Consider the following 23619-nt stretch of genomic DNA (forward strand, 5'->3'; position numbering starts at 1 on the left):
CACCCCTGCAAAATACAGATTATTTATAAAGTGTGTTTCACTGCATTTTTGATTACTTTTTTTTTTTTTGCAGTAGACCAAAAATGCACGCCTGTAGCATTTCATAAATATCCCAAAACATTTGTTGCCCCTGGCAATCAGATCCCAAGTGGTGATTTCTTTCTAGTGCAGGTTACCAAATTTAAACATTGTATGGATTTCTTCCTGCGGACAGCACATTAGTGTGCAGCGCTATGGTCAACTGTTAGTAAATTGTTCTAAATGTACATTGTGTCCCAGTTAGCGTGTATGTCAGGGCAAAAATAGAAACATATGCAGTGCATCTCTGCAACACATGCGCATTTCCCCAAGTTTTTCCATTTAAAGGCGTTGCAGGTACATAAAAATATCTGGTGATTTGCCAGAAATGCACTCCCTTCCTGTTGTGGGCTGAGTGGTGCCAACACTGTCAAGTTTCTTTTGCCAAACTACACAGACTGACCTACACTCACATTTCCAAAACAGTCAGTAGCCCCCAAGATGAGATCTAGGAGACATAATTAGTTTGAGACACACTATTATTAACAGACCAAAAGGCTCATGCCCTGTACACACGGTCAGACATTCGGCCACAAAATCCGTCTGATTTTTTCAGACGGATTTTGTTCGAAACTGTTGTTGCATACCCACAGCCAGTAGCTTTGGTCACGTAATTTAATCCGAGCATGCGTGGCACTTTTTCCATAGGCATTCTCTACAAAGGATCGGAAAAAGTCAGTTCAGATTTTTTTGGCGGAAAATTTTAGATCCTGCTCTCAAATTTTTTCTGTTGGAATTTCCGACTGAAAAAGTCCGATAGAGCCCACACACACGATCGGATTTTCCGGTAATATAATCCGATCGGACCTTTTCCATCGGAATTTCCGTCCGTATTTACAGGGCATAAGAGGGGTTCATTGTTAGGGTTTTATATACACTTTAAGCTGGCCCTTTTAAACAGTCTGTACAATCTACCTTACATTTTACCATTAAAGGGTAACTCCACTTTCATGGGGGGGGAAAAAAAGCAAATAAAAAATATATATATATTCTAGCATACAATTGCTCAAGTCATATTGTAATTGAATGTTATTAAAAATTTCCTTTCCGTGTCAATCTGCAGCTTTGTAATCTACTGTAAAGTGCAATGCAGTATGGCTACCTGAAAGTGTTCTGTACACAGAATGCCCCCCAGAAACATAATTTCCTGCTTGTGTGATTGGCTCACTGACTTTCCCAGAAGTCTGCACTTAGAACCCTTTACACTGATAGCACCCACCATTAGAAAGGGAAAGAAAGGGTTAAAAGCTCCTGCTTTGCTGCACTTTTAAGTGGGAACGTACCGTAAGCGTACCGCCCGAGTGTCGAAAGTCACACTGCAGTGATTGCGAGGCGCCTAGCAGAGGCCATTTCTAGCACTAAAGCGTCTGAAAACCGTATTGAAAGGGGTCTAAGATACAAGTCAGGTATCGGGCAACAAAAAGGGCATTTTTGGTGAGAATGCTCCCAATAGGAAATTGCATATAAAGGGATGCAGACCCTGCAGTTTTCCTCATTAGAGCCCTGCAGATGCAGCAGCTGGTTGATAATTCTGAAACTGCTCCCATAAGACTCATTCTTCAGAATAACAAAAGGTAGTAAACTGCAACAAAGTTTGTTAAAATCCTTGTAATGTACAGAGATCACCCAGAGGGGAGCGTTTTTTGCAACACAAGTGGCGCTACTCTTTAACTTTATAGTGCAAGGGACTTACCTGATTGAATAAGAGTTGGTTGTATTATTTAGATAGGCCCTTACAATGCTTTGTTCATAACACAACACTGTGATGTCAGCTTGGTATAAGTGAAACCAGATTTGCTTCTCTAGAAGGTTGGAGACTAGGCAGGCAAGGTTTGGATCTTCTAGGTCAGTCTTTCTCATCTAGAGTTCCTGCAAAGATTGTTCTAGGGGTTCCTTGAGAAATTAGCAGTTTCTGGATTTTACATAAGATACCCCAACGCCAATGATCTTTTTAGCTATTTGTAAAGGCCCTATTGGCCACAGTTGAAAAGGGGCAATCCTACCAACCATAACATTAACCGCTTCAACCCCGGAAGATTTGATGACCAGGCCTTTTTTTTTTTGCAATTCGGCACTGCATCACTTGAACTGACAATTGTGCGGTCATGTGGCGCTGTACCCAAACAAAATTGGCGTAATTCCCCCTCCCCCCCCACAAATAGAGCTTTCTTTTGGTGGTATTTGATCGCTCTGCGTTTATTTTTTTTGTGCTATAAACCAAAGAAGAGCGACAGTTTTTTTTTTTTTGTTTTTTTTTTCAAAATTATCTTTTTGCTTATAGCATCTACAAAATAGGGGTTAGATTTATGGCATTTTTATTATTATTATTTTTTTCATCAGGACTGCAACATTATGGCGGACACGTCGGACACTTCTGACACATTTTTTAAGCCATTGACAATTATACAGTGATCAGAGCTATAAAATGCACTGATTACTGTGTAAATGTCATTGGCAGGGAAGTGATTAACACTAGGGGGCAATCAAGGGGGTTAACTGTTCCCTATGTGTTTCTAACCATGGGGGGGATGGGACTGTCTAGGAGGGGAGCGAGAGAAAGATTGGTGTTCATACATAGTATGAACACAGAATCTGTCTTCTCTCCCCTGAAAGAACTGGGATCTGTGTATTTACACACACAGATCCCGGTTCTTCCTTTGTCACGAGCGACGGAGGGAGCCCAGCGGTCATCGCATCAGGGCCAGGCACACGCTGTGGGCGGCGTGCCCTCCCTCCAGTGGCCAAAAGCCAACGTAAAATAAGGTAGTTTCACCCAGCCCTGCCATTCTGCCTCAGTAAAACTGCGGTGGCTGGTCGGCAAGCAGTTAATGTACAATGAGATATAGATATAGCTATTAACAGAGCTTTCCTGAGGCTGAAAAGTTGTTTTACGGGTTCTTCCATGTTAAAAAGTTTGACAAAATTTGCTTTTGGTTCTGTTGTAATTTCTTGTGCGTTACTCTAGTGACACTAAGGCTGGCTATAGACAGAGAGCAAATTTCTTTCCTGCAACCATGTGGCCATTGTGTTCTCTTGGCATGGGAAGCCAACCGGGCTGGGAGAACACAGTGATTATTGCTAGTGGCTTTAACAGCCTTTGCCAATATTCGCATGTAAAATCCTACAGGCTGGTTGTACCCAAGCTGATTGATGGATTGACTTCCTGCTGAACCGGCCAAGATTCAAACAGTCTATGGCCGGCTTAACAATAATGTGATGCGATATATGGCCAAATGTTTGTAGACACCTGACCATCACACTTACCATTAGTACCAGAAATGTGAGGCAACTCCTCCGAATTGAATTGAGGGGTTTTCATTGAAGGGAACTGTTAATATACTACAGCTCAGAAAGACTATGTACTTCCAGCTTGGTAGGAAGAGTTTGGGGAATGCTTTTCCTTCTCTGTGCCAGCACAATTGTGTCCATATACACCATGGTTTGGTGTGAAGGAACTTGAATGGCCTGCACAGAACCCTGGTCTCAACGCTACTGAACAACCTTTGGATTAATTGGAACACAAATGCTTTTTTGGCTAAATGGGTACAAATTCCCACAGGCAAAATGCCCATGGTTTTGGAGTAGGATATGGCACAAGCTCATATAGGTGAGATGGTCAGATATCTATGCTTGGCCAGTCCATTGCCTTTACCCTCAGCTTCTTTAGCAAGTAGTGGTCGTCTTGGAGGTGTGTTTGGGGTCGTTATGTTGGAATTCTGCCCTGTGGCCCAGTCTCTGAAGTCTCTGTGCTCTGCTTCAGTATGTCACAGTACACGTTGGCATTCATGGTTCCCTCAATGAACTGTAGCTCCCCAGTGTCAGCAGCAATCATGCAGCTCCAGACCATGAACCTCCCACCACCATGCTTCACTGTAGGCAAGATACACTTGTCTTTGTACTCCTCACCTGGTTGCCACCACACACGCTTGACACCATCTGAATCGAATACGTTTATCTTGGTCTCATCAGACCACTGGTTGCCTTCAGCAAACTGCAGACTTTCTGGCGCATCATCTTTAGAAGAGGCTTCCTTCTGGGATGACAGCTTTGCAGACTAATTTGATGCAGTGTGCGGTGTATGGTCTGAGGACTGACAGGATGACCCCCACCCCTTCAACCTCTGCAATAATGCTCGCAGCACTTATACGTCTATTTCCCAAAGACAACCTCTGTATATGATGCTGAGGACATGCACTCAACTGCCTGGGGTGACCATGGTGAGGCTTGTTCTTAGTGGAACCTGTCCTGTTAAACCGCTGTATAGTCTTGGCCACCATGCTGTAGCTCACTTTCAGGGTCTTGGCAATCTTCTTATAGCCTAAGCCATCTTTATGTAGAGCAACAATTTTTTGTTTTATTTTATTTTTTTCAGATCCTCAGTTATTTGCCATGAGGTGCCATGTTGAACTTCCAGTAACCAATATGAGAGAGTGAGAGCGATCACACCAAATTTAACACACCTGCTCCCCATTCACACCTGAGACCTTGTAACACTAACAAGTCGCATTACATCGGGGAGGGAAAATGGCTAATTGGGCTCAATTTTAATATTTTTACTTAGGGGTGTACTCACTTTTGTTGCCAGTGGTTTAGACATTTATGGCTACATGTTGAGTTATTTTGAGGGTGTAGCAAATATATACTGTTATACAAGCTGTACACTCTCTACTTTACATTTTAGCAAAAAGTAATTTCTTCTGTGTTATCACATGAAAAAGGTATAATAAAATATTTACAAAAAATGTGAGGGGTGTACTCACTTTTGTGAGATACTGTATATAGTATATGGGATAAGCATTCTTTATACACAAAGCAAGACATCCTTTGTACTGAGAAATCTATTTCATAAGATTGAATCTTGTGATGTTGCTTCCTGTTTGCATATGTAATTTGTCGATGTTTGGCATATGCTCTCGTTATTCCTGGAACTTGCCTCTGGCGTCTTATAGGTTGCAGTTTTTTCAGCCATGAGCTATTGGGGTACAGCTCTGTTAGTTGCCTCATGTTGCTTTGAAAATGTATAAAAGTGCTAACTGACACCTCCTTTGCTGATTATACATGTGCAGTTGGTCACCAAGTTAATAGGACTCTCCTTTGCAGCGTCTTTTTTTTAACGCGTTCTCTTCTTTTGTCCACCTGAAATCTATGTATGGTTATAACAAGTTTAAAAATGAAAACCACAGTTCTTTCTGCTGAAATCCTAGACATATGCTTAGTGCCCTTAAGCCATCTTGTGGTTTGTAAACATATTTGCTTGTTCTTGTCAAGACATCATGTTTTGATAGCAATGCTGTAATATTGCTGTTGCGTGCCCCTCTGGTTCTGAGCGTTTGCCTACTGCTCTTATTTTTGTTGGTCAAAGTTTAAATAGTAGAGGTTGAAAATGTACACAGATGCCCGGTAAATCATAACTAAGGCTCTGCTGGTAATCTTTACTGTGTAGATTACTATTAACATGCATCCCAGTGGTATTGTTTATAGCATGTAGAGAAAAGAACAGTTTATTTTTTGCTTGTATTTCTCACCTTTTTATGCTTGCTGTACACGCAAGTTTTTATTTTTCCTTTTTTTTTTTTGTTTTTTTTTTTTATTAAATATCTAGTACATCTTAATATTAATTTAGTGGTGCCACACATTTTATGTTATGTTTAGATTGTTTTCACTATACAATGTACATTTATTTTTTTATTTATTTAGTAGTATAATGCATGCCTTTTTCTCGATTTGTATATGAAGTATTCTTTGCACATATAGATAGATCTGCACTTTTTACATCTCTAGGGTTTTCCATAGAAATGCGCTGAAATTTCGGCGGCCGAAAATTATGATTTCGGTTTTCAATGCATTTCAACAGGGAAGGGTTTTTGGTGCAGTTTTTTTTTTTAACTGACCGAATATGCAGCAAGCAAGATTTTTAACACCACAATTGAAGCTCAATGGATCAGTGTGAACACATGCACAGAATTTAAAGGGATGCATTTTTCTTGTGCTAAAAGTGTACTGTCCGACAATAAATTCATATTTATTTAAATTCATATTAATTAAAAAGTTGAATACAATAGAATTATATATAAAAAAAAATGTGTGAAAAAATAAATATATATAATTTTTTATTTTATTTTTAAGACTTGACATTTTCAGTTTTGGCCAAGTGCATCCTGAACTTTCAGTTTCGGCACCAAAATTTCCATTTCAGTGCACCTCTAGTTTTCCATAAACTAAGAACCGTGATCTTCAAATTAATTTCATCCGTTCTTCTTGATGGTGAATCTAAAGTGACATGTTGTCCGTCTAGGTACAATGGCATTCTCAATGTAATATTGCAATACGAGTAGTATGAACTGTGTCATCTATTTGACCGAGGGTTACAGGAGGCAAGGATTTCTCAGTACTGCGTTGCAGAGGGTTCAAAATGACAAAAGGGAGGATGGGAGATTAATAGTTGAAATAGGCCTTTTTATAGGCATATTTATACATTGTAAAGCCAGTTGACTTTACAATACATAACCCATGAGAAAACAACCTGATATAGGGTGCAGTTGAAATTTGCAGTACTAGTGATTTGTAGCTCAGGAATACAATGGTTTGGATAACACAATAGCTTCCAGATCATTGTGCAAAAAAAATAAACTATGTTAAAGGAGTCTTTTCTTGTTGGCTTAAAATTTTAAATACTGCATAAAAAAGCCTATAAGATATTTCAAGGCTTGGTTAGGAAAAAAGTTCAACTGTCTAAGGAATCCTTCTTGTAGCTGATCAGAGGAAAGTTAAAGAAAAACACGACATCTAAATGTTGAACTTTGTGGGCTCTGGGTTTGTTTACTCTGCGTCGTCTTCTTCTTTTTTCGGTTTTAACTTCCTCTCTTAGTAACACAAAGCAGCGACAGAACAGGAAGTGAATAATCTGCTTGACCCCATCTCATTATCAACAGCGTAAAGAATTCAACTGAAAAAAATAAGCGTTTGTCAGCAGGGCAACGGATCTTCAGAGAAATCTAAAGACTTTCTGCATGGTTACTGTGAGGTGTCACATCTGATATTAGGTAGGGGGGAAAGACAACACGAAACATGACACAAAAAAAAAAACTTACAAAGACTTGAAGCGGATGAACTGAAAGGGAGCAGTCTCTTCTGTGATTGTATTCAGCCACTGAACTGTCTCTGTATTAATGTAGCAAAATCTCCTTCTATATCTGTAGTAATAAAATAAGGGGCGAATTGATAGGATATAAACTGATTAAAGCAGTCTCAAAGTCGGTTTTTCAGACCCGGGATGGCACTAGAGACTATGGTGGTGCAGAGTTTAGAATGGTTTAAGTACAATGAAATCCCACCCTCTTCTTTATAGAAAGTCGACTTGTGGGCACTTCGGCATTAGCCTAAACAAAGGCCCTGAATATGTTAAGCCCCTAACAATTAGAGAGCAGTTTGGGGCATTGAATAATGTCGAATGATGCAATTGAACCTGACAGCTTGAACAGTCAGCCCCCTCATGGGACTTGAAAGTTGTTCACACTTGGTTTCATCTCTCATCACACGCTGAGTATTAAAGCCCTACTTGTCGGGAGCGAAGGCAAAAAAAAGGGGGTTTGCTGGAAGAAAATATTCTATGTTGGATGAATTTAACCTTCCTTATTCTCTACCGCACCTTCTGAAGAACGTATGTGGGACACGTATACCAATATATGGAAGTTCTTGGCAAAACCTAGTAGTTATCAAATTCTAGGAAATACATGGATATTTAGTGGCATTTGAAAGCTAGGGAATGCCAAGCAGTCCATTTTTTTTCCCCCTGTTGCCCACATTCCTATAAACATGCACGTTAATATACTATGAGCTTGTATGTTTATAGGAAGCACCAGACAATCCCAGCTCTACTCTTTTCTTGGAAAGCAACAGTAGGCTATATCACGCAAAACATTTTACAATAGACCTTTCTGTAGTACTTCGCTCAGGTTAGAGTTGATGTTGCAGATACCTAGTTGGTAAATAGCCAACCAATTTTGCAGGAAATATATCCAAAAAATAGTCTTGAATAGATTACCATTCTAGGCCTCATCCTTGTGGTGGCTCTTAGAGCAGAATGTGTAAAGGCTGCAGGCTAAGGATCCATGCACACTGGGCTTAAATATCAGTTCCCTTGGCAGGAAAAAAAATGCATATACAGCGATTTTGTACATGGGTTTAGGTGAGTTTAGGAGCATTCTGCATGGTCTCATAAAACATATAAACCAGGAGGGTTTTTTTTCCTGCCCCTAAACTCTGAGCTTAACCACATCAAGACTGGGCACTTTCATCCACTTCTTCCCAGACCAATTTTCAGCTTTCAGCACTCTTGCACTTTCAATAAGAATTGTGTGGTCATGCTGCGCTGTACCCAAATGAAATTTTTATCATTTTGTTCGCACAAATAGAGCTTTCTTTTGGTAGTATTTATTCACGACTCCGTTTTTTTTTGCAATGTAAGCGAAAATAGAGCGGAAATTTGGGGAAAAAAACAATATTTATTTTCTTTATTCTATTTTAAAATCCAATAAAATCTAATTTTGTCATAAATTTAAGCCAAAATTTATTCTGCTACATGTTTTTGGTAAAAAAAAAAAAAAGTGTATAATAATTTGTGTGATCACGGGCATATTTACGCAAATGATCATGTACAGCTGTGCACAGGTGATCACGGACATGCGTGTGCAAATGATCATTGGGACGTGTTTTGGGGATCATTACTATGTGGGGACATGTGTGTTTACGTTGTGTGTTTTATATGTGTGGTGACACTAGACTGGTGATCAGTGAGTAAAAAGCTGTAAAAAACAGCTCATGCTCGCTGAACACCAGCCAGCTGCAGAGAGCCGCTCTCCTCACCGACAACTTCCGCGTGAGGAGAGGCGAGCCGATCGCCTAGCAACCGGCTCTTTTACATCACATTATGGCCGTGATTGGACACGGCCGTCATGTGATCAGGAGGGCCAATCACAGAGCCCTCCTGACGATCTAAGATGCTCCGTTTCCAGATGACACGAGTGCATCTGGATCGCTCCGCTACGTGGGAACCCGCTCCTTCTGAGGGACGTTCCTGAACATCCACTCAGGAGAGAGCGCCCACCCGGCCATACATATGCAGTAGCCGGGTGGGAAGTGGTTAAAAAATGCCTCTAATCATCCTAGTTAGCTCTTAAAGAGGAGGTCCGCCCCTCCCTGCAAAAATTAAAAGCCAGCAGCTAGACTTAATGCAGTTCCTGACTTTTAATAATAGGACACTTGGCTGTCCTGGAGTCCAGTGATGTCGGCACCGCAGCTGATGCTTCCATCAGCTGTCAGGTGCTGCCCCCACTATTGCCGGTAAAGGAACCCAGTAGAGAAGCATTACATCTTCACGCTGGGTCCCTGCTGCACTCTCCTACTGGCCCAGCAGTGAGGGAGCCGAGCCGCTGACGTAATGCTCCACCGCCTGGTCTACCTGTCCCCGGATGTGGGGACAGGTATCTGCCCCCCTCTTCCCCCGAAAGGTGCCAAATGTGGCACCAGAGGGGGGAGGAGACAAATGAGCGCAAGTTCCACTTTCGGGTGGAAGTTCGCTTTAATGTGTATCAGTGACAATAGACATTTTGTGTGAATGGAATTGTATCCTCAGGTTTTTAGGAACCATGGGCTCACTGCAAAATGAAGCCATAGAAAAGATCTGACACTGATAATGTTCAGTATCCAGATTTGAAAATTGGTTATCCGTATCCTGCATTTTCCCTCAAGCGGTGACACATGTATGGCGAACGGGTAATTCTGATTCCTCCTGTATTGAATTGTATTGTAACTGTACTGTCTGCCCTAACATTGTAAAGCACTGCGCAAACTGTTGGCACTATATAAATCCTGTATAATAATAATTTAGTTTTCTGTGGCTAATTAGATGTACGTTTCAGAAACTTTCAAGTATGGGGAGTCTCTTCAAGTAGAAGTCAAGTACAGTGGACTTCTAGTTATTATTAACAAGGACTTATTTTGGTAGATAAAATAGGATAGGCTAGAGTTCAAAATAAAATATTTTAGGTTGCGATAAGTGTGGACGCTCCAACCTTGTGTCGGCAGTTTGGAGAAGACCCTTTTCCGTTCCTCCATGTCAGTGCCTCTGTGTACAAAGCCCGATTCATAAGGAAATGGTTTGAGGAGTTTAGTGTGGAGAAACTCACATGGTCCAAAATCTTGGAGGAAAACCTTCCCAGAAGAGCGAGGTCTGTAAATAAAGGGACATCTCAATCTCCATGTCCATGGTTTTGAAATGGGAAATCAAACTCATATAGGTGTAATGGCCACAAACCTTTTGGCTTTATAATGCATGTACAGCCTTGTTTTATTAGTAGCACTTTTTCTCCAAAGGTAATCTATATGTTTTATATATGATCGTCTGTTATTAATGCCTTAATACATAAAAAAGTAAAAATTTGCATCTTGCTTTGGGAAAAAAAACTTGGTTAAAATTGACATCATTTTAATTTTGCTATTTAGGAAACGCCAATGATTAAGGCAGTTAGTGCAAGCGTATCTGTTTATTTGCCAACAAGCTTGAATGGCGTGGGAAACATTATAGTTCCAAGTCGTGTGTACCAGGGCGGATTGTTCATTGTGAAACGTTCACTGTTGGGAGCTGGAGAGAGCCGACTTCAGCTGTGGAATTTTCCAGCCTGTCAGGATCCTGTGCCCTTAATGTGTATTGACAGCACGATTGCACTTTTTTAATGCTTGCTCTGGCCTGTTTTTACTGTGAGTGAGATGTGAGCCTCCCGCTTCCAATTTAGTCCCTGCACTGCCATTAGTGGCACAATGCAAAGGTGTTAATAATGCGCAGCTTAAAATATTTATTACCTCTTCTTGCTTGGAGATGCTGCTCTGTTCATGCTGTACTTGGTTGAAGGTTTTTTTTCTTTGTTTTTATCATTTGTTTTTAATGGGGATCTTATTTAGCAATTTGGGAGAGTGGGAAGTGGGCAAACTGGAACAAAGAAAACTGGAGCTACTGCCCAAAATGATATCATAATGATTAATGGTTGCTATCGGTAGTGGCCCCATTTTTCTCTTGTGCCAATTTTCAGCCTGTCTTTAAAGAGAAACGTTTTTTAAACTTAATTTTTTCCATATGTATGTTGATGTGAACAACATAATATAATTAAAGTAGATGTAAACTTAATAACTAAACTCATAAACTTTAAAACCAATTTCCAGGCTTTAACCACCTTCTCTCTACAACCCCCCTCCCCCCCCCTATTTTTTATACATACAAATTGCTGATCTCTTTGATCTATCATGTGGTGGGTCGTCTTGGTTCCTCCTCTGATCTTTAGTGTTAAAGTGGAGGGGGGGGGGAGCGCAACCACCTTAAAACCCTCTTACCCCCAGTCGGGGGTTTGCCAGTCGGTCTTGCACTTATCCCATCTAGGCTCCTGGGTGGGCTTCAAGCGCATTCTCTGCACCCTGAGCCCCACCCTATTTTGAAGCCTATTAGAGCCTCTGGCTTTAATAAGGTGCTTCAAAAAAAACACCACCCGTATTGGAGTTTATGCATCCGACGTCCTGAAAGGGGGAGGCAGTTATGGATATGGGGGGCGACCCCCGTGTGCCCTTAATGGACGGTGCACCCCTGCCCAGGACCCTGCATTCACTATATCTGGTCTCAGACAGTACACAGAACATGGAAATGCAATTGTTTTAGTAAACATAAACAGCTAAATACCTTTTTCTCATCAGCAGTATATAGCAGCCTTGCGACTTCTATTAGTGTCTGGTTAAAGCTTGTAGGAGGAGTATCCATTCTCCTCCCTGTCCTATGAGGCTGCAGGGTCCCTGACCCTCCGTCCGGACAGTGCTGATTTACCCCTTGCCTACACCCTCCTTTAGGGAAAAAAAACTCTGTAGAATTATGCACCAAACTGAGCATGTGCAGAGTGGCTGCAAAGACTCTGTCTTGTCAGGAGATTGATTGGGGACAGTGGAAGAAGGGGAGGATCAAAGACAGGATCAGTCTTTTTACACAATGCACAGGATTAACTCCCTAGGTTCCACAGTGCTTATACCAAGCATGCTTTACTGCATATACCGACTAATTAAATTTTTGTGGGTTTAGTAACACTGTGGCTCCTGAATGTTGCATAAAACTATGGGCGCGTAATGTGGGCGCTGTACTCTTCAGGCTTAGGCCGTTTTACTCAAACAGCCCTAAGGGGTGGACTCTTGACACCTTGGGCCCTTGTGAAGTAAGTTTTAATGATGCTGGGCATCATTCATCCTGGAAGAGACCAGCAGCACAGGATGGGGCTCGGGTAAGTATTAGGGGGACGCAACACACAGGAGGTTTTTTACCTTCATGCTTAGATTGCATGAAAAGAAAAAACCTCGAGCCTTTACAGCCACTTTAAGACTTCTCAATGCTGGAAAATGTGCTCCGAGTTTGTTTTTGCACCCTGTTTTTTTTTTTTCTGAGTTGTTTTTTTGCCTACAGTCAAAAACAAGGGCTTTCCTGCACAGCTGTTATGTCGCCAAGCATGACACAGGTGTGCAAGAGCTCTTTGGATTGTAAGTATCTGCGTTCAGAGGCCTCCCTCCAGCAATAAAATGGAACAGTCTTTGAGGGCAGGCCCAGCTGAGATGAGCATCGCTCTGCAGTCAGAAATAGTGACCCGGACAAGAGTGATGGTTGTGGCAAACAGCGGGAGCTCGTTACCATTCCCTTCACCGGAACGTGTCAGAACAGTCACACGAAATTAGTATACACAGTTAGACTGACCTTCGCACAGGATGGCACACAGTCCTTGTGCACAAGGAACACTCATTCCTTTGTATGAATGAATCCTCCATTATTGTAGCATTTGAACATGAGGCTTCACCTATAAAAGTTAGGCAAGGGTTTTCCAACATTCTATGTTGCCCCAAAGTAACTAGGTTCTTCTTTTGGGAACAGGGCCTTGTTCGGCATCCATTCTGCCATAATCACAGTCAATGTTTTCTTTCATACATATGCCACCCCTTTTTTCAATCAACCTGTAGTTTGTAAATATGGATATTCAAAACAGAATGCAGTATTTGAAGCAGTGCGCTTTCTATATACCTATCTTCCATTTCTATAGCCTACACCAGCCTTTCTCAACTGAGGTTCTGTGGAAGCCTAGGGTTTCTCCAGAGGTCTTTAGGTGTTCCTTGAGCAATTTTTGCCTCTCCGATAAGTACCCACTGACAACTGTGATCTATTTAGCAATTTGTATGGGAGGAAGATTCTTCCCAATGACCACAAGTGTAAGAAGCATCCTTCCCAGTGACCACAGATGTGTGTGAGGGGCATTCTTTCCAATGACCACAAATGTGAGGGGCATTCTTCCCAATGACCACAAATGTGAGGGGCATTCTTCCCAATGACCACAAATGTAAGGGGCATTCTTCCCAATGACCACAAATGTAAGGGGCATTCTTCCCAATGACCACAAATGTAAGGGGCATTCTTCCCAATGACCACAAATGTAAGGGGCATTCTTCCAGGTTATCATCACACTAATGTACTGTGAGATGTTGATATATCATTTTTTAGTGGTTCGCTGACACTGGAAAGTTATTTCAAGAGTTCCTTAGTGTTGGGTTGAGAGACTGGCCTATGCAGAGTCTTGGAACTCATCAGTTCTCTTGCAGAGATTACATGCGATTGTCTGAAAAGGAAATACAATAAAATGCTTTTATTCCATGTTGCCTATTTAATAAGTATACTTTATATCACACCTTTTAGTATTTTGTCAATGGATTTTGTGCAAGAGAAGGCTAAGAAGGCATTAGTGAATTTTGCAAGTGTTACTCCTAACTCCATGTGCCTCTATATTCTGTGTATTACTACAATGATGCCTCAAGGATAGACTGTAGTGATGTTAGGTGTAACAGGATCAGATGTCCTTTAGAACCTAAAAATATCATTGCAAAGTGAGCATTTAATCAAATATAAAGTTTGGCTGTCTAACAGGGATTTGTTAGTGAAATTTAATGCGACAAATCAGTTAGTAAAAAAATTACACTTGGCGTATAAATAACTAATATGGTACTCGCCTCACAGCCACACAGTACTATTGCGATGAAGGAAAATAGTGGGGTTGATTTACAAAAATTAGAGAGTGCAATATCTGATGCAGCTGCACATTGTAGCCAATCAGCTTCTTACTTTAGCTTGTTCAGTTAAGCTTTGACAAAAAAAAAAAAAAACTGGAAGCTGATTGGTTTGTATACAGAGCTGCACCAAATTTTGCACTCACCAGTTTTAGTAAATCAACTCCTATAAGTCTAGAGCAGTGATATGCAATTAGCGGACCCCCAGCTATTGCAGAACTACAAGTTCCATAAGGGAAAGCAAGACTGACAGCCACAAGCATGACACTCAGAGGCATGATGGGACTTGTAGTTTTGCAACAGCTGGAGGTCCGCTAATTGCATATCCCTGGTTTAGAGGATGGCCAAACTACGGCCCTCCAGCTGTTGAGGAACTACATGTCCCATGAGGTATTGTAAAACTGACATTCACAGACAAGACTAGGCATGAGGGGAATTTTTGTTCCTAAACAACTGGAGGGCCATAGTTTGGAGACCTTTGGACCAGGTAAAAGAGCAGCTGAAGAGTGCCTACTCACTTATTTAACATGGTTTGATACCAGCAGCAACAATGTTGCTCTCTGCATTAGCCATGGACAAAAGACATTTGGATTTAGTGCAATGCCATTTATTGGTTTACTAAATAGAAAGGTTGCCAAAGTCTATGTCCACTTTAAATGATGCCAAAGTCTGTCACCACTATAGCTATTTCCACTTTTGAGGAAGACTTTTTTTATTGTAAAGGTAAAAGTAGAGGAGTTGCTATATATATATTTTTTTATTTTTTTATTTATATATACAAGCTTTAACGCAGTTTTAAAGCTTGATATATTGGGTATTTACTTGTAACAACCTAATTTTTTATATTATACTGAAAACTTGGGTAATAGATTGCATTTGTGTGCATTAAAATTAACTTTGATATGTTTTCATTGAAAATTTGCCATCGTTAATACTCGTTTCCTATTCCTCCAGAAGCCACTCCACTTTAGAGGCCTCTGCTATAACCCTGTATCCCCTAGGTCAGGGATATGCAATTAGCGGACCTCCAGCTGTTGCAGAACTACAAACCCCATGAGGCATAGCAAGACTCTGACAGCCACAAGCATGACACCCAGAGGCAGAGGCATGATGGGACTTGTAGTTTTGCAACAGCTGGAGGTCTGCTAATTGCAGATCCCTGCCCTAGGTCATCCAACCCTCCAATGCTCACCATTATGGTTTAACTTGGTGGTCAGAACTGATCTTGTCTGTAATTATTTTATCATGGTCTTATGGCACTTTTGCACCCTCTCTCTTATTGCATTTTGGAAGCGTTTCTGTTGTCATTCTGCACCGTTGTGTACCCCTTGTTCTCATGGTTTATTTAAACTATGTACAGTTCAGATTATATTTGCTGTTCATCCTTCAATAAAATATTTGAACAAGAACATTTGCCATTGATAAACCGTTGCTCTAATATGGGCATCACAGTGTGCTTGGCAGCACTAGGATCATCTGTTCGTATCCCTAACATGGCACTACCTGCCTGGAGTGTGCATCTTTTCCCTGTGCCTGCGTGGGTTTCCTCCGGGTGCCCGGCTTCCTCTACACTCCAAGGACATTCTGATAGATTAACTCCGATCTAAATTTGCCCTACTATGTGTAAATTGGAATATGAGTTGGGGACCTTCGATAGTAAGCTCCATGAGGGCAGTGACTGATGTACATGTATAATATATGTGTAAAGCACTGCATTGAATTGACCGCTACATAATTACCTATTCTAAATAGTCTATTCATGACTATTTTTCGGATATATTTTTTGCAAAATTGGTTGTCTACTGAAATACCAACTATGTAAAGCGCTGCTTAGAAGTACCTGTAATAAAAAAAAAAAAAAAAAAAATATTGTGTGACAAAAACATGTAATGCCTAAAATGAATATGTGGCAAAAAAAAACAAAAAACGCTCTGATAGTGAAAGGTTTACACCTTTATAACTGGGAAAGAGGGGGAGGGGTGACCGGACAGAAATGCTTTCCTTCCTTACTGGTCTTTTATAACGTTTTTTCCTCACAGGATTTCAGGAGCTCTTTAAATACTCTTTTTTTTCCGATATACAGTATTTCCACCTCTTGCCTTTTCTCACACTTACTTATTACTGATATTTTTGTCGTCCCTCCAGTGTGAGCACAGCCCAGCTGCCCTTAATTGAACTGGTTTCATTTTTTAAGAATGACTTCTTTACTGTAGTGCACAAGTTGTTTCTATTCTTGACATAGAGCTTGCACTATGACAGACACAGGAATGTTTCTTAGAAAGGGATCGGTGTGTGCAGCCAAGAGGATTTTTTTTTTTTTTTTTTTTTATTGCAGCGGATTATGCAAGACTTTTGGCTGTGTATGTTGGAGGGCTCATTTTCACGTGTTTGGCACAAGTCCCAGCCCCCGGCCTTCAGAGCCATGGTTAGCGACATGAATGAATACAAAGTTTTCAAGAGCCGTTCAGTAAGTAGGGCTGGGAAGCTGCCAAATATGCGGCTCCTTATTTGGGGTCAGGGCAGAGCACCTATTCGCCGAACTGCCTATTGTGTTGAACACATCCTTCTTTTTATGCTTCCTCCCTCCCCTTGAGGAAGAAGGGGAAGGGGGGGTGAGACACGGAGCCAGGCTCCATACACACACAAAGAGGAAGTTATCGGATAGTACGCAGATTTATTTAATTCATCAGCGACGGTGTGCAGCTCAGGAAGTACGTCGTCATGCGGATTGAAAGGTGTATCTTAAAGCTGGAGGCTTTGACCTACACAGCCGGCTTGAGATGTACAAGGCCAATCGTTTGAGAGACATCTGTTGTCTACCTGCTTTTATGTTCTAAATGGTTTAATAAGATTAAATAATTAGCAGGATAACCACATGGTCACCAAGTGTCTCAGTACTGCCATTGACAGGGCACTTTAGGGGTGAATGGAATCCTTCATACTGTGTAATTACTTTAGTTCTTTGGCTACACCCCAGTATTCCTCTGTTCAAACCATTTAAATGCGTTCTGCATTGCATTATCCTGAAGGACGTGTTGGCGGTAATTCTGTTGACACCGATTTCTTTTTTTTTTTCCCTGGCAGTGGCTTGTTTTCCTCCGGTTTATGGACTTTTAAAGAGCCGGTAATTCAGCACAAGTTGCTGTGAGTTATATGATTGAAGGCCATCTTAAAGGAATTACAAAAAAAAGAAGGCCATCTTGAGCCAACATTGGTATTTCATTTATGTGTTGCTGCAGGCAAGGTAAATCCCAGGTTGGCATCTTGTGAACCCCTGGGTACATTAGTGGCAAGTTGTATACTACGGGTTCTACTCAACTTCTCTGACCTTTTCAAAGCCAAGACATTGGATCCTGCTCCCTGATGAAATCTAAATGCAAGAACAAAAATGTAATCTATTGCAGCAATACCAATCCTTAGAGCTGGTGACTGTATAATATACAGGAAGTGTGTTATGAACAGTATTATAAGGTAAAAAAGACACAAAAAAAAAACACACAATTTAAAATTTAACAGGTCTCCAGGTTATTAGGAGGCATTTGTTAGAATTCACAGGATCCTTAGGAGATCTCTAGTGCTACATTTCTTTTGTACACAAGCATCAGCTGTTGGCTGTACATAGTTTGCATATCTAAAGTAACATTTTTTTTTTTTTTTACAGAATGGAATTGTTTAACCACTTAAGCCCCGGACCATTTTGCTGGTCAAAGACCAGACCGCTTTTTGCGATTTGGCATTGTGTCGCTTTAACTGACAATTGCGCGGTCGTGCGACGTGGCTCCCAAACAAAATTGACATCCTTTTTTTCCCACAAATAGAGCTTTCTTTTGGCGGCATTTGATCACCTCTGCGGTTTTTATTTTTTGTGCTATAAACAAAAATAGAGCCTCAATTTTGAAAAAAAACGCATTCTTTTTTACTTTTTGTTATAATAAATATCCCCCAAAATTATATAAAAAAAACATTTTTTTCCCTCAGTTTAGGCCGATACGTATTCTTCTACATATTTTTGGTAAAAAAAATCGCAATAAGCGATTGATTGGTTTGCACAAAAAGTTATAGCGTTTACAAAATAGGGGATAGTTTTATGGCATTTTTATTAATAATTTTTTTTTTACTAGTAATGGTAATGATCAGCGATTTTATTTATTTATTTATTTTTTATTTTTTTATTTTTTTGTGACTGCGACATTATGGTGGACACATCGGACATTTTTGACACATTTTTGGGACCATTGTCATTTATACAGCAATCACTGCTATACAAATGCACTGATTCCTGTGTAAATGACACTGGCAGTGAAGGGATTAACCAGTGGGTGGCAGTGTAGGGTTTAAGTGTTCCTAGGGGTGTGTTACTAACTGTTGGGGGCTGGGCTTTAATTTAGTGAACACTGATCTCTGCTCCAATCACATGGAGAAGAGATCAGCGTCACTAGTTGCTAGGCAGAATGGGGAGATGCTGTTTACAACAGTATTTCCTCGTTCAGCCGCCCCGTGACACGATCGCGGGTATGCCCGCGGCGATAGTCTGCGGGACCCGTGACCGGACTCACGGGGGTCCCGACCAGCACGCGAGCGTGCCGCCAGCGCGTGCTTGCGATGGCAGGGCGGCAAATTTAAAGGGACATACAGGTACGCCCATTTGCCTGCCCCGTGCCATTCTGCCGACGTACGTCGGCGGGCGCTGGTCGGGAACCGGTTAAACCCCAGACATGTTTTGTTTGGTTATTTTTTTTTTGTCTTATTTGGGGGTTTCTCCTTCACTTCTTGACACAAGAAGGAAGAAGAATCTCTCAAGAATAAGGAATTTCCTCTCTTTGGCAGTTGTCACCAGAACAATTCTACTCTTTTGGAAGAATTTTCCTCTACATGTCTACCCATTTGGAAGAATTTTACTCTGCTTTTGTTCCAGGGACAACTCAAAATTTCAGATTTTTCCATACTTTTAGTCTCCGTGCAAGTGGTCTTTAAATTGTGGCCCACTGACCAGATGTGGCTTTTTGCTTGCCTTTATCTGGTCCTTGGGGCACTATGCCATCCACTGACCCTAATGATGGGGCGCCATTCCTCCCATGGACACGAAAGACGGGGCGCCGTTCCTCCCATATTCCTTCTACTAAAACCAATGATGGGGTACAGTTTACTCACTGACACCAGGGTGTTTTCCAATCCCACTGGCCACAGTCTGACCCCTCTAGAGCCTCAAGGACAGTAAACCGGCCCTTTGTTCAGGAAGTTTGGAGACCCCTGCTCTATAGCATTGGTCATTAGGGCAAAAATAAAAGCCCAAGCATTTTTATCTCTTATGTTCTCCCTGTACAAGGTAATTTAAAATATTCTTGTACGCTACAACCATTTGCACAGTGCTCTTATTGTATTTTCTACCACTAAACTAAAAACCCTTCACATGCTAACCAAATTTTAAAAAAAATGCCATTAGATTCTTTACGTTGAAACTGGGCTCCTGAGTGCTAGGGACAGAATTTTTTGATGATGCATGCTGTGTCCTGTGAACATTTTTAAGTTTGAATTCACAGGCACTAAAATGTGTCTATTTTGGTTAAATAAAAAAAAAAAATCTTCATTAGTACCCGAGTATCTTGCGTCATTTTAATAAGAAGTGAGTTTTTTTTGTATTTCAGGTCAGCTCAGCATTGTTTTCTCCCCTGGATTCTAAAATCCAAATAATGCTACTTGAGATGCAGTAACCTCAGATAGTCTCCAGAACCACTTCTGTTATTTTCCATTGCTACAGGTTTCCTCTGGTGAAAATTGCCCAGAAACCCCCTTTTGGAATCTATTACCTTGTGCATTATGAGAGAGCTTGCTGAGGTTGGCTGTGGATGGTTAGATTTACTCAGCTGCAGATTTGAACAGAAAGCGAGTGTAGATAATGACCGTGTCTGATATTGGCAAATAAACCACACAGGAACAGGACAGCAAATCCATGAATTATAATTTTAGGAAAGATTTCCTTTCAGCTAAATGGTTTGTGATACTGTTAGACCAACCTTTCTTCTTTTTATTTTCAGGTATCATCTCTTCCAGGATCCTTAATGACCGTTACGTCATCTCTTCTCAGTGGAAACAGACTGAATCCAACCTCTTCTGCTGGATCCCTTGTAGCGCCAGCTGAAAACAGCCAACCAGGTAATTATAATTATTACTCAAGACCTTAAATTGACATCACAACTGCTAAACTAATATTAAAGGACAGCTTGCATTGTGGCTTTCCAATGCGGTCTTCTCCGGCATATTCCCCCCAGACAGACTACAGGGTGTTTTTATGGTATTTTGGGCTTCATGTGGACTTACTTTTATGTGATTTGTTTTTATCCTACTGTCCTACAACAAACTATTAAAAAGGGCTCTTACTGTGGAAGCTGTGCACAAATTGGACAAACGGAGTACACACCAGTATTTGTCTATAGACTCCCCGCAGAGGGTCTTTTCCCCAGTACTGACATACCGTGCTTTAGACAGGGCTTTGTTTCCTCATATCATAGCTGCTCTGCTGATGCCTGGCGATCTGATGACTGGTAGGTAAGGTGATATCCAAGAAGCAGAAGGAAAGGTTCAGAAAGCACACATGCACAGAATAGACAAAGCAGTAGCAGGCATATCCTTGCCCTGTAGGTCCATAGGTACAGCTTCCTCTCCAGCGAGGAGAAAAGCGAGTGGTACATTAGTGACGTCGCCTATTTTAATGCAGTTAGCAATCGGAGGGAGCAGAGCCTTAAATGATTTTACACTTCAGGTATACACATTCATTCATACACATTCATTCATACACATTCATTCTAAAGTAAATGTTCAGCCTAAAACAAAAATCTCTAAATCTACTTGCATCGACAAGCTTAGACTAACCTATTTAGCCATGTAAAACAGAAATCGCTATACATACCTTTTATGTTATGGTCCCATGCTGAGTTGTCAGCGGCGGCTTCTCTGTGTAGGTGGGTGCAGAAGGGGCAGCAGACAATGGAAGCCCAATAGTAGGTGACGTCACTTCCCAGGCATTTCCCAGCCGTTGTCGGCTGTCTCCTTTCACAGAGCTTCCACCGCTGGAGACCGTACCCGAGTGGCTTCAGAAAAAGTATGTAAAGCGATTTTTGCTTTACAGGGCTAGATAGGTTAGTCTTAGATTGTGGCTGCAAGTAGATTTAGAGATTTTAGTTTTAGGCTAGACTTCCAATTTAATGGCACCGCCACGCATGTAAAAACGCTGCACATGCGGGTGTGGAAACCATTGCCCCATGTGATTTCCCAGCTGCTGCATTTTGAAAAATAGTGCAGAAACTTTTTTTCCTGCTTGAAATGCAGGCACAATGGGCTGCCGAGCTCACACAAATGCGTCCTGCAGAGCTGCAATAATGTGAAGCAGGCCTTAGTCCTATTATGTTGTAGCTGAGTTCACATAAGGCAGAACTGAACTGTATCTGAACACCACAAACTGAAAAGGTTATTTAATTCCTTTTTAATATTTACCCAAAACCCTCCCATCCATGTCTCCACCCCCCCCCCCCCCCCCCCCCAAATCATGTCTAGATGTGGCCTTTAGGAATGACAGATGTAGCATTTACTTCCTGGAATCTGTCTGCCCTTAGCTCAAGGCTCAGGCATGCAGCCTCTTCTTCAGATGAAAAAAAAAAGGTGCCCATGCAGACTCCTGGGATGTATGACATCAGTTTAGCCTGGGCCAGAAATCAGAGAGCAACTGAAGAAAACAGTTTAAAAACCACTACAATATAATAAACCTTCATATCATTTTTTTTTTCCCTAAAGCTAGCAGCTTAAGGAGTAAAAATAATTAATATTGATTGAGTGAGTTTGGTTTGACTTTAAAGGATAAGTTTGCTTTTAAAAATAAATAAATAAATGCAAAGTTTTTTGCAGGTAAAAAAATTGCATTTACAATTTTTATTTTTTATTTTTTTTGAGCCTGGAAAGCATTGCACCAGCGATCAGCAGCTAGTGGATGCCATGCAGGTCTCCTGCACACTGTCAATGTGAGATGTCTGGCCCACACATTGTATGGCCAGGCAGTTTCACAGCGACGGGACGAATCCATGAACTACTACAGTGCTCAACAGCACCAGGGTAGTTCATTGAAAACTACAAGCCAACCGCTGCAAAGGATATCAGGACTTAATTCACATACAGAGCTCTGTGTATGAAGGACGCGGCTATGTGGACAGAGTCCTGTAGGACCACGCTGTTTTCAAAAAGTGAGAGCTAGTACTGGGAACTTCTCCCCATACTGCTGTCCCAGGGAGAGGGGGCAGCTGCAATTGTGGGAACAAGTTCCATCCTAAAAACGGGTGGAACATGTAAAATGTTCGCAAACGTGAACTTATCCTTTAAAGACGGTTTTAACTGAGCTCAGAGATTGCCGAACATAGGACGCAACATATTTGGGGAAGGTAGAGGTTTTCAAGCCGTCCCGGATTTCCCATGGAATTGATATGGTGGTAGTGTTGTCTCTCACTAAGTACTGGATAGGGGCAAATTGAACACAGGAACCAAATCTGATGTTGCAGTTTACCTTAAACACAGCAGCAATAATGGAAAGCACTTGCACGGTTAGCTTCCTTTCCTATTGGCGCTGCACATTTGCAGATAATTTGTGATAAAATCATTTGATTCTAAACTCCTGGGGCAGGGAATGATGCAAATGTGCATATAGCATTGTAGATTAAAGTGGTTGTAAACTCCTATTGATATAATGGGGCTTACCTATAGGTACTGTAAATATCTCCTAAACGTACACTGTTTAGGAGATACTGTATATGCAGCCGATGACGCCATTGATGCATGCGCCTTGAAGGAACAGCCTCTCGTGCCATTCCTTCAGAGCCCTGTGTTGTGACCAGTGGCTCCTGTGCGCATGCGCAGGAGCTCCGTCACGCGGCTCAGGCCAGCCACACAGTTGGAGTCCGTGGACCTGGAAGAAAGATGGGTGAAGATGGATGCGGCCTCCAGCGGTGACGACAAGGGCAATGCTTAGTTGAACCAGATTTAGCACTCTTTAGTTTTAGTAAATTCACCCCATGGCCTCTATGATCTTGCTATCAAGTTCCCAATCAAATAATGATTTACCTCTTCCTGCTTGAGGTTTGTCCAAGTGATCAATGGTGTGTATGTTGAGAACTTCCAAACATGCAATAAGTTAGACGTAAGATGACCTTTCTCCGCTTATCATTGTTGCATATCTGGACACCTTGTGTTTAATCTGCTCTCTCCTCTTTTTAGTATTTATGGTGTAGCAGTACTAATACCATTTGACAGAAGTGTGATCCATTGTGGTGTATTCCCTGTAGGTGTCCTTTACAGACTGCAGCTGTTTTGTCTCTCTAATCTCTGGGGCTGAAACTTAAAAACTATACGAGTCCATTTATTTACATGGTG

The 23619-nt window shown here is 41.4% G+C and overlaps 1 protein-coding gene and 1 long non-coding RNA gene across 9 annotated transcripts in view; one reads left to right on the top strand and one right to left on the bottom strand.

Annotated features, from left to right (window-relative positions):
* MLLT10 (MLLT10 histone lysine methyltransferase DOT1L cofactor) overlaps positions 1-23619 on the top strand; it is a 307092-nt gene that overhangs the window by 226700 nt on the left and 56773 nt on the right. For all 8 annotated transcript variants that reach the window (XM_077490949.1, XM_077490944.1, XM_077490945.1 and 5 more), the window contains one exon: positions 20244-20361. In XM_077490949.1, the coding sequence (XP_077347075.1) occupies positions 20244-20361 (118 nt within the window). The remainder of the gene's footprint in view (positions 1-20243; positions 20362-23619) is intronic.
* Positions 6176-7492, bottom strand: LOC143996102 (uncharacterized). Its single transcript, XR_013277504.1, has 2 exons — positions 7170-7492; positions 6176-7024 (listed from the first exon to the last, which is right to left on the bottom strand). It is a non-coding gene; the product is annotated as an uncharacterized LOC143996102 (long non-coding RNA).

Source organism: Lithobates pipiens, unplaced genomic scaffold, assembly GCF_037356315.1.
Source record: "Lithobates pipiens isolate NorthernLeopardFrog02 unplaced genomic scaffold, aLitPip1_a1.2 Scaffold_19, whole genome shotgun sequence".
NCBI classification, from domain to species: domain Eukaryota; kingdom Metazoa; phylum Chordata; class Amphibia; order Anura; family Ranidae; genus Lithobates; species Lithobates pipiens.